This window comes from Prionailurus viverrinus, chromosome F1 (genome assembly GCF_022837055.1).
Source record: "Prionailurus viverrinus isolate Anna chromosome F1, UM_Priviv_1.0, whole genome shotgun sequence".
NCBI classification, from domain to species: Eukaryota; Metazoa; Chordata; class Mammalia; order Carnivora; family Felidae; genus Prionailurus; species Prionailurus viverrinus.
The window spans coordinates 64,897,153-64,907,462 of record NC_062577.1 but is presented as its reverse complement, the minus strand read 5'-3'; the positions used below and the strand labels follow the sequence as shown (position 1 = coordinate 64,907,462).

Genomic DNA, 10,310 nt, shown 5'->3' with positions numbered 1-10,310 from the left:
CTGAGCTCAGCAACACAGCGGCCCCTCCCCACTCCGTGGTGGCCAGGGGCTGCGGCCGGATGGTCAGCACGCACACTGCACTTCTCGTGCAGGCCTTTAAGGCTTCCCAGGTGGGAGCAGGGCAGACGGTGGTTCAGCGGCGGCTGCTGGGAGCAGCGCATTCCTGGGTGTTTGCCCTCCTGTCTCTCAACCTGAGAAAGGAGGCTGGCACCACTTCCTCCGTCTGGGAAGCGGGCCTGGAAATGGCCACTCCCCCCCCCCCCCCCCACCGGCCGCCCACCCAAAGAATCAGTCAAAATCCAATGTAGTAATCAACGGGTTTTATTTTCCTAGAACTGAAATCGTCTACGGTTTTCAGAGCTAAAGTCCCAAAGCTACAGTCAGCAATTTTTCATCAGAGCCCAAGGGGGGGTGGGGGTGGGGGGGGAGACAGGAGACGGGAGAGAGGCATAGAGGCCGCTACAGAGGCTGGGCAAGGGCACTTATTCCCCTGTCCTCCCAGTGGGTTTCAGATCTGGTGACAACGCTGAGGAGACCAGGTGAGGGACGTGATGGGAACGGACACCAGAAGGAACACCAAAGCCCCAGCTACAAAAAGAAAAGTCATCAAACCCCAAATAGAAGGGAAGCCTCCCAGTGCACCTCGTAAGTGGGGGCAAGAGAGGGGAAGGAGCCGGGGGTGGGGGTGGCACACAAAGGGATAGGGGTCTTTAAAATTTTTTTTTGTAATTTTCTTTTATTAAAAACATCTCCTAAAAAATGTGTCTTTTCCTTTATGTCTGGGTGACATATGTGACTGTAGGATGGCCTTGAGCACTGTGGGGAGAGGGAAAAGGGCAGCTAAGGGGTCTCCCCAGGGCATCCTATCTCTGGCCAGAGATCAGAGGTGGACAGACGCTCCTCAATGCTCCCACCCTAGCTGGGTGAAGCCAACCCTCTGGACCTCAGGTCCTCGACCCAACAACTTGGAAGACCCCAAATCTTCTGACGATCATCTATGACCCCCAGAACTCCTGGGGTCAGCAAAAGGAAGGTTGGATGTTGCCCACCATCAAGGGTTTATGGAAGGGAGCCCCTCCCCTACAAGCTGTCCCACTCCCCCTGAATCTAGGGGGCTGAGAGAACAGGTCCGGGAGGAGGGGACAGGAGCGCACGAAGATGCCATCTTCCTGCCGACCCCCCACCCCTACTTGAAGACCGCCCCTCTCAGGCCCAGAAGCCTACCCTGCTGTTTGATTCTCCATCCCTTCCAGTCCTACCCCCGATGCCAGCTAATCCAGAGGTCCAGAATGCTGGGGGGGGGGGGGGGGGGGGGGCGCGGCGGGCAGGAAGGTGTCAGGAGGTGGAAACCACCAGTCCAGGCCCCAACAGATACCCTGGGAAACGGCTCCAGGCAGGGAGGGACACAATGGCCTCATTGCAGCCCACGAAGCAGAACACAGGGCCCTGACTCAGATCACAGGGGTGTGGGGATCTGGAGGCAAGGGCCAGGTGGCCTGCCCCATCCAGGTCAATCTCCAGGGGCTGGGCTTGGAGTGGGGAGAGTTAAGTGGCAGAGGAGGGCGGGGCGGGGTGGGGTTCCCAGTTTGCAGGCCATGGCCAGTTTCCCCAGTAGCACCCAGACAGCAGCAGGAACGGGGCAGGGGCTCCTCTTGAAACATTGGTGGCTACAGGCTGCGGGGGGAGGGTTGGAGGGGAGAAGGGTTATGGGTGTGGCCTTGGGCTGGCCACACCCCAGCCAGTGTCCACTTCCTGGGAGAGCCCACCCTGCCTCCGTGGCAGGACCCCCCTCCTCCTCCACAGGTGGCTGGTCAACCCCCAAGCCCAGCTGCCTCAGAGCAGGGGGCTCCCTCACCTCTCACGATCTCTGATGCCAGGGGCCTCAGAATCTTCCTTGGCAGCCTCTTCCTCCTCTAACTCCTCATCTTCCTCCTGAGGAAGCCCCCGGCCAGAGCCGGGCTCAGAGGGGGTACGGTTCTTCTCCACCTCCACAGGGAGGGGCCTCTCAGCCTCCAAGGGGGCTACTTCCTTCTCCTCCCCTTCGGGGTCTTCTGTCTCCTTGGGACGTTTTGGGGAGTCCTAGGTAGGGTTGGCAGAGACGAGGCGGGCTGAGGCCAAGGAGTGGGGGTGCCAGCCACCCACCTGTGCCCCTCTTCCACAGAGGCTCTTTCCTTGACATACCCACAACCCCCTTCCCCAGGCCTCTGCCGCTGAAGGGTCTCCTGTGCCCCAGCTTCTTGGCAAGGGACCCCCAGACTACGGGCTGGTCCACCCCAGACTACGGGCTGGTCCACCCCAGACTGCAGGGTCTCTGGAGTAGCAGCTGGCTTCCCTGGGACCCAGGCGGGGATCAGTTACCTCCAGCAGGTCCCCCGCTCTCCTCTTCAGCGCCCCCTTCTCGTTCTTCTCCTTGGCCGGCTCATCGATGACCAGCTTCCCTTCCTCGTCGCTGCTACCCTCTGCACTCCCCTTCTTGTCGCCATCACCCTCCGTGGCTTCGGGCTCGGGCTCGGGCTCATCCACAGAGCTCTTCTTGGGGGCAGACTGCGCGCGGAGACACCAGAGGCTGAGTGGCACCTGCGTGGCCTGCGGGGGCCCCTCCCCAGACCCACCCTCGGCCACTCACTCCTTCCTTCTCCCGCCTCGCCCCCGCCCCCCCCCCCAGGTGCCCAGTCTCACGAGTGATTTGAGACCCACCTCTGTCGGATTAGCCCCGGGCTAAACCCACTGGCCGGGCAGGCAGGGCTCTGTGCAGGAGGGGGGAGGGCTGGAGCAGGAGGCAAAACCTCGGGTCAACTTCTCCCAAAGGGAGCTGGGACCCTTTCCCCGCCGACCCCCGCCCCCCACCCTCCCGCCTCATCCTGCCCGGCTCACGAGCACCTCCTCCTGGAAGCCTTCGTGGAAAGAGTTAAGGCCAAGTCCTACACTCACACCGGGTCCCTTAAAGGGCTGTCCCCACTTACCGCCTCTGTCCTGTCCTTGCCCCCCAGGCCACTGTCTAAATAGCACAATGATACCACACGCCTCCCCCAACCCCTCCTGCAGGGCCCCCCACCCCCACCCCAGGAGCTCCTGCCCCCCCCGAAAGGCCTGGTTTCTCAGTCCTGAAAGCTAAGCATCCCGCGTGGGCCCGGGTTCCAAATGAGCCGGCGGCCACACCTGCTTTCCAGGGGGTCTTTGGGGCCGCTGGCTGCTCACCTGGTAGCCCGAGGCCTTGACAGTAGGGTTGTTCTCGATCTCCCACAGCCCCTCGCTGAACCCTTTCCTCTTGTTGGGCTTGCCAAACTTCTCCTTGGACTCTTCGTAAGGGAAGAGGTCTTTGGGACCCAGGAATGCCCTGGGGAGAGAGGGGAGACTGTGCTCTGGAGCCCTCCCTGCCTGAGCCGCGGGGAAGGGGCGCCGACACCACCTGTGGCCCACGGCGCTCTGCCCATGGCCCTCCCCACCTCTGGCCCCTCACTCACGTCTCATGGGTCCCGAAAAAAAAGACTTGGTACTTGTTGGCTGTCGACTTCACGGCGGCCTCGGGCATCTCGTCAATCTGGGAGCAAGATGAGGAAAGTTGAGTGTGAGCCGAGTCCTAAGGTCACAACTTGGGGCCGAGTTGGCCTCCAGGACATATCTGTGTAAAAGCCGACGGAGAGGGGCCCAAGACGTCACCGAGGTGGCTTCTGAACCCTTTTTAGAGGTGGCACTTTGCTCAAAGTCAGACAGCAGCCCCAGCAGAAACCTGGAGTTGGCCCCCTCTCCTCAAGCCCGACGGCACGGTTCCACCTGCCCACAAGCCCACGTCCCAGCCAGCGCCGGTGGTCACCTCTTCCCCCGGGCTCTCGGCCTCCACCCTCACGGGACTGCAGGCTGCCTACAACGCACCGGCCCCAGGGCAGCCAGAGTGGCCTTCCAAGCGCAGCACTTCGCCCCTGCTGAGACCTTCCCAAGTCTGCTCGTGATCAGAGCCCCCCCGCCCCGTACACCTCTTCCTGAGGAGGCCATACTCCCAGGGCTGCCACCGATATCTGTCTGGCCTTGGGCAACTTACTGAACTGCCTTCTACCTCAGTTTCCTCATCTGTAAACGGAGAGTCACAGAACTCAAGCCACAGGGATTAAATTCGGTTTGCCCCACGTGCACTAACTAGCTCTCCTCCTTGGCCACTGGCTGCCCTCCCCCTCTCTGCTGTGGCCACCCTGGTCTCTGCTCTCCCACACTCACTAACTCTTGGCGAGCCCTCCAACCGCAGCCCCGCATGGCTTCCTCCGGAGGGCGCCCCCACCCCTCCTGGCCCAGCTGGCTCCCCACAGAAGCCTCAGCACCTCTCCTTCAGAGCGCCGGTGCCATGGTTACCCACATCAACATCTGAGCAACGCCCATGTGGATTCTCTGGCCCGCACCTGCCCCGAGACCGGACAGCAGGTGCCCAGCAAACAGCAGGCTCACGGGAAGATCTGCTGAATGAATCCATGAGACAGATAAAGGCCACTGCTCTGGTTACCGTGGAGGCGCAAGACCAAGGGGCTGCCTATTCAACAACCCCCCCCCCCCAGGGAGCAACCCCAAAAGCTTCTGGGGAACACTTTGGAAAGCCTCTTGATATAGTCAGACACTCTCATTTTACAGATGAGGAAATTGAGGTCCCCCCCCCCCTCAAACGGCATAAGTTAGTGAGGGTCCCAGAGTTGGTCTCCTGCCACGTCCTGGGGGAACGAGGAGGGAAAGGTGCAGAGATCTGGGGTCAGAGGAAACGCACAGGCAGTGGCCCCAACAGCCTCCCCAGATCAGGCCAGGAGAGCCCAGGCCAAGCGAGCTGGGGGTGGGGGGGACTACAACTCCCGGCAACACTTGCAGCAGCCGCCTCGGCCGCCTGGCTTCCCGCCGGACACGGGCCAGGTGGCCATGTTGACTGGGGCCCCACGCGCATTTAGGACAGAGACAGACAGCCTGAGGCATCGATTAACACCACCAGGACTGGGACACAGTGTCTGACCTGGGGGCCTGGGGACACAGGGAGGCGGGGTGCCGAGAAGGCGCGGAGACACACCCAGGAGGGGGCGGAGCCCCGGGCAGGGAACGGAGGGGCACCGGGCTCCAGGCACGGAGTCTTCAGGTTCCTGGGCACCTCCCCCCTCGCCCTGTGGCCTCTGGGGACAGAAGTCCAGCCCCTCCCCTCAGGAAAGCCCAGCACCAACTGGGCCCTCCCCATGACCAGGAGGTTGGGGTGTGATAGCAGGGGGTGGAAAGGCACGCAGTTCCCCCCCCACAAACAGGATCCCCATCGCCATGACAACCCACCCCGCCCCCGGGGCCACTCAGCAACCAGGAATGTGACCACCCCTCCCCCCACTCTGGATTGGGGAGGAGGGGACACAACACACCCCACCCCCCACCCCCACCCCCGAGCCTGGAGTCTGGCACCTGGGTCCCCGGCCTGCTGGAAACCGCAGCTAGCGCTGGAGGGCCCAGGCCCTTCTCGGGAAGCCAGGCCTGGGGTGCGGGAGGAGGAGGAGCCAGTCTTCGGCCAGGACACCTGGGTCTTGTGACCAGCTGGCTCCCCACCCTCCTCTCAGAGGGGGGCGAGGCAAAAAAAAAAAAAAAAAAAAGAGAGAGAGAGAGAGACTCCAGGGCTTAGAGGTCCCAGGAGACGTGCACAATAGCACGAACCCTCCCCTAGGCCTCTTCTCCACCCATATTGACCCCAGGACCCAAGGCAGGGGTGGGGGGCAAGAGGGCCTTCCTGGGGGTGCAACAGGGAACCTCGTGCTCGGGGCTCACACCTGAGCCAGGGCCTCAAGGCGCAAGAAAGGTGAAAGGGAAGAAACTGAGGCTCAGGAGAGGGGGTGGGGTGAAGGACGGGTCAGACAGGAGGGGACAGGAAGCTCTCTCCAGGAGCACAGCCCTCAAAGCGCTGCCCCACAGGGCTTTCCCATGTAAAGTGAACTCCCAGGCAGCTGAGCGGTGTGACAGGGGACCCAGGAGGCCACCAGCTGCCCAGCCTCAGGGGCGGAGGAGAAACAAAAGAATGGATGAGAATTAAAAATAGAACCACACGCCAGATACACCCGCCCTGCTGACTTCTAGCCAAATGAAGGGTGGGTATGGAGTTCAGAGGGAAGCCAGGGGCCTTCGACCCCAAAAGGGTCACCCTGCTCCCGGCCTCGCCTTGACGGTGGTACCTGTGGGGGAAGCGCCAGGACAAGTGGGCTGTTGTCACTCAGTGGAATCCTCAACCCCTCACCTCAAAAAGGGGAAAAGTCCCTTCCATCCTTCAAGCTACAAAGGAAACCTCGTTTCTCGCGTTTCAAAGCAAAGGGCAGTTCTTTCCTGCGTATGGAGGACGTGAGGTCTCAAGAGAGGCCTGTACCCCCAATACAGACATATGTCTCCCAGGCGGTGCCTTTATATCCAGACCGTGACTCACAACAAGTGAGTCAAGGGTAAGCGGGGCAGGGTGGGGCCGGACCAGTGCTAGGGACCCTGCCGCAACCCCCTCTACTGGTCAACGGGGGAGGGGGGTCTGCTACTTCTCAGCCATTCCAGAAATCCAGGCAGGTTAATTCTCCCAGGCGGGGGCCCATCCACTCCAGGCCCAACCCTCTGCATGTGCCTGGCTCCATCAGACAGACCCGAGGGCAAGAAAAGCTGCCCCCCCCCCGCCCCCAGGGCTCATGGCCACCCACTGAAGCCTGATGAGGGACCCCAGGTGAGGAATGGGGGAGGAGACTGAACACCTCTCCCCAGTCTCGGACCCAAGCCAAGTCGGGGACCGCCTGTCCACACGTAGGAGGACAGCAGGGAAGGCTAAGGCCACACTGCCTGCCAGCCAGGGTTCTGACCACCACACCCAGAGCCGAGCCCGGCCTGACCCAGGAACCGGAAAATCTGGGGCAGGAGACAGTTGGGGCCGGGAAAGTGTGGCAAGCCCAAGAGGCAGAAAAGAGAAGGTGGTGCCTGGACGTGGGGGAGGGAGGAAAGCTGGGTGAGGCCCTGTGGCTGCTCAGGTTTTCTGGGATTGTGAAACAGGAAGCAGAGAGAGGAGGAAGGAACCTGGGGGGGTGGGGGGGAATCCCAGAGTCTTGAAGGTTAGTTGTTAAGTGCTTGGAGATTCCCCCCAAGAAGTCAAGCCGAAGGAAGAGGGGAAGGAGAAGGTTAAGATGTTGTGTGGCACTGCAGTCGGGACAGGTCTTGCCTACCACGTGGCCCCTCCGGCTGGCTGGGCTCTCCAGTCCCACCCAGTCAGCCGTCCTCCCCAGAAGCAGGGGCTGAGGAAGGAAAACCCACTCAGCGGCCTCCACCTGGCCATCCACGAGGCCCCCTTACTCCTCTTTGGTCTCAGGAAAGGTCAGGCCCCTTCACTCTGCCCCTCTAGGGGCTAAGACAGCATCCACGCATGGAGAGGAGACCCAGACTTGTCAGCTCTTTTGGCATCCCAGAAGGATCTATGTGGGAGATAAGAGCCTTGGGTGCACCGATCCCCAGATGTCACAATCGAAAGCTGCAGCACAGGCAGAGGGTGGCACCCTCCCTATCTCTTGGAGATCCAGTCTGACCTCCCCTCCCCAAGCCTCTATCTAAAAGCTCCAGGCCTCAACAGGAAGGCACTGCCCCCTGGTCCCGCCCTTCTGTCCTGGAGGCCGAGGAAGGATGAAGACAAGACTAAATGGCATCCCCAGTCCCAAGGGCGGCCTCACCCTAAAGGCCACCAGAAACCTGGAAGGTCTACCTCATAGGGGCCAATGTGGGCCCGTCTGTGTCCCCCTCACTGTTTTCTCTTTCCTGATCCAGAAGGAGTTCCCTGCAACCCACATTCCAGCTGCATGGCTTCCCCGGGGCCTGGCCCAGCCTCCAGACTTTGTCCCACCCCCCCCCCCAGGAGGTAGGAGCCGCAGCAGAGACCTGGGTTCAGTTCTTGCCCTGCCCAACAGGGCCTTGGCATCTGGGCCAAGAAGCCGGACGGATCAAAGGTACAGAGTAAAGTACACAAGTGCTCACAGGCCACATACCCCAACACACACGCAAGGCTGTCTGCGGCTGCTTCCTCACAACCCGCCTAACCCCCAGCCCAGGCACTTAGAAGGCCCTGGAAGCTGAGAGAGCCCCTCGTTTCCATTCCAGTGTCCGGACATCTAGAGGTTTCAGGGAACAGGGAGCTCAAAGCATATGGGGTTAAGCATACTCCTCGAAGAGGGTACAGGGTGAGGAAGGGACTCCTGGGTTTCCTGAGTGGCCCCAAAGTTGGCCTGGCCCTCTGAACAGGTCCCGGCAGAGCCTGGGGCAACTTCCCAGGCTCCAAGCAGGGTCGGGCCAGATAAAGACACAGACTCACGTGGAGAACCGTAACCTAAAGCCTGGAAGCAGTTCCGCACTTGGCCCCCTGGCTTAGAAAGCTCCCTCCTCCCACTGCCCTCGGCCCTATTTCACTGCCCAGAGTCCTACCTCCAGGGCACAGGGTCACGACTGCACCCAACTGCAAAGGCCTCTCCAGACCAACTTGGAAGTTGCCAGAGGCGCTGCCCCCTGTAACACCCCCAAACTCCTCCAGCAACCTCCCCTCCCTCCTTCCCTCCTTGAGCTGTCCCAGTCCTTAGGGGAAACCTGAGGAACACAGCAGGTTGGGCTTCTGGGCCCCACCCTCCCACCTGGCCAGGTGCTGGGGTGGGGGTGGGGGGGCAGGCCCTCAAGTTGGCGGGCTCAGTCAACCACATGGCACACTGGGCCGTTGCGGCGGGAGGTTCCTATCTAAGGGGAGAAGCAGCTGGCCCCCCCCCCCCACCTCCAGGAACGGGCAGCCTGGACTGGACCTGCCGGCCTCCCAGGGGCCCTGCCACCCTCAGCCCCCAATCTGAGCTGGCAGCATATGGAGGGCTATTTTTGTGGGGCTGAGCAGCGAAGGGTTCTGGCAACTAATTTCCGAGCCAAGTAGATCCCCTCTCACGCCGCCCCCAAACATTCCTCGACCCTCCCAACTTCAGACCTCTCGCGGCCGCCCCAAACCAAAGTTTTCCAGAAGCGAACTCCGCCTCCGCAGATCCCTCCCCGGGCTGGGACCCTCCCGCTACCTTCTCGCTCCTAGCAGGGTCTGAGCGGGGGCAGCGATCGGGGAGGGCAGCGGGGGTCTCTAAGCGGGTCCCGGGGCGCCCGGGAGGGGTTCCCGACGGCCCCAGCCCAGGCCGCGCGCCCCGCGCCGCCGCGCTCGGGGGGAGGGGGGGGGGGGCCGCGCGGACGCCGTGCTCGCCGGGGCCCCCGCCCCCACCATTATGTAACCGGCGGGGGGCGAGGAGGCGCTCGCAGCGAGCCGGGGACTCGGCCGCCCCCCGCCCGCGCCCCTCCGCGCGCGGCGCCCGCGTCCTCCCGAGTGTTACGCAACCCAGCCCGGGGCCGGGGCGGCGGGCCGCGCTGCTCACCCGGGCCGGCCAGTGCGGGTAGCCCTTCATCTTGGCGAACACCAGGTCCCCGCACTTGTACTCCTTCTGCCGGTTGGAGCGCGACATGGCGGGGCTCCGGGCGCCCCGGGCTCCGCGCCGCGCCGGCGAGCGTGAGCCCAAGTTTGCGCGCGCGGCGGTGGCGGCGCCGCTGCGCTCCGGCCCTCGAGCGGCCCCCGCCTCGATGGCGGCCCCCGGCCCCAGCTCCGGCGCGGCCACGGCTGTGCGCCCGCGCCGCTCGGACGGGGCGGGCGCGGATGCGGCGGCGCGGTGCTGCGCGCTCGTGCGGTTGTTTGTGTTTGAAATTCAATTGCTCCCTCCTCGGCGCGAGGCCTCTTCCTCCTCCCCCGCCGGCCCCCTCCCCCTCCTCCCCCGCTCCCCTCCCCCTCCCGCGCCGGTTCGATGCGCGCGGCGCTCGGCGCCCCGGGCCTGCCGCGGCCCGACGCCCAACCCGGGGCCGCCCGGCGGCGCGCGGCGGCACAGGCCTGAGGAGCCGAGCGCCGAGCTCGCCGAGCGGGCTTTGTGTGCAGCTGTCGGGGGGCGCCCGCCCGCACGCCGGCCGGGAGGAGTTGGCGCCCGGCTGGACGGAGCGGCCTGGCGCCCCTCCCCTGGCTCGGGGGCGCTGGCTCGCGGGGCCCGACGCGGCCGCGGGGGCCCGTGTGGGTCCCTGCCCTGCGCCCCCAGTGCGCGCCGGCCGCCGACGTGCGGATCGCCGGGGGTCCGAACGGCGGGCTGTGCGCCCCGCAGCGGCCTCGGCTGAGGGGCGAGGCTCCAGTTTGGGAGCCGGGAGGTGTCCGAGGGCTTGGGGTACAAAGCGGCCACGTTCTGGGTGCTGCTTCCTGGCAAAAGCGATCTGGGCTCCGCCGCCAGCTCAGCCCGCAGAGACGAGCCCTG

The 10,310-nt window shown here is 63.8% G+C and overlaps 1 protein-coding gene across 3 annotated transcripts; it reads right to left on the bottom strand.

The window, feature by feature from the left end:
- Positions 1-305: 305 nt before the first annotated feature.
- HDGF (heparin binding growth factor) lies at positions 306-9,736 on the bottom strand. 3 transcript variants are annotated; one of them, XM_047841032.1, is made up of 6 exons: positions 9,399-9,736; positions 3,465-3,541; positions 3,199-3,337; positions 2,359-2,544; positions 1,856-2,079; positions 306-1,674 (listed from the first exon to the last, which is right to left on the bottom strand). In XM_047841032.1, exons 1-6 carry the CDS (start codon positions 9,483-9,485, stop codon positions 1,668-1,670), a joined length of 720 nt encoding a protein of 239 aa, XP_047696988.1. In that variant the 5' UTR covers positions 9,486-9,736; the 3' UTR covers positions 306-1,667. The 3 variants fall into 3 exon arrangements, with proteins under 3 accessions (XP_047696988.1, XP_047696990.1, XP_047696989.1); XM_047841034.1 differs by lacking the exon at positions 9,399-9,736 and adding an exon at positions 9,054-9,185; XM_047841033.1 differs by lacking the exon at positions 9,399-9,736 and adding an exon at positions 8,431-8,454.
- Positions 9,737-10,310: the final 574 nt, after the last annotated feature.

Bases quoted from the DNA above. Each gene is read 5' to 3' on its own strand.
- HDGF (XM_047841032.1), bottom strand. From the start codon at position 9,485: ATGTCGCGCTCCAACCGGCAGAAGGAGTACAAGTGCGGGGACCTGGTG. The intron at 2,545-3,198 runs GTGAGCAGCCAG...CTCCGCGCGCAG, and splicing joins TCAAGGCCTCGGGCTACCAG to TCTGCCCCCAAGAAGAGCTC. The intron at 2,080-2,358 runs GTAACTGATCCC...AACCCTACCTAG, and splicing joins GAGCGGGGGACCTGCTGGAG to GACTCCCCAAAACGTCCCAA.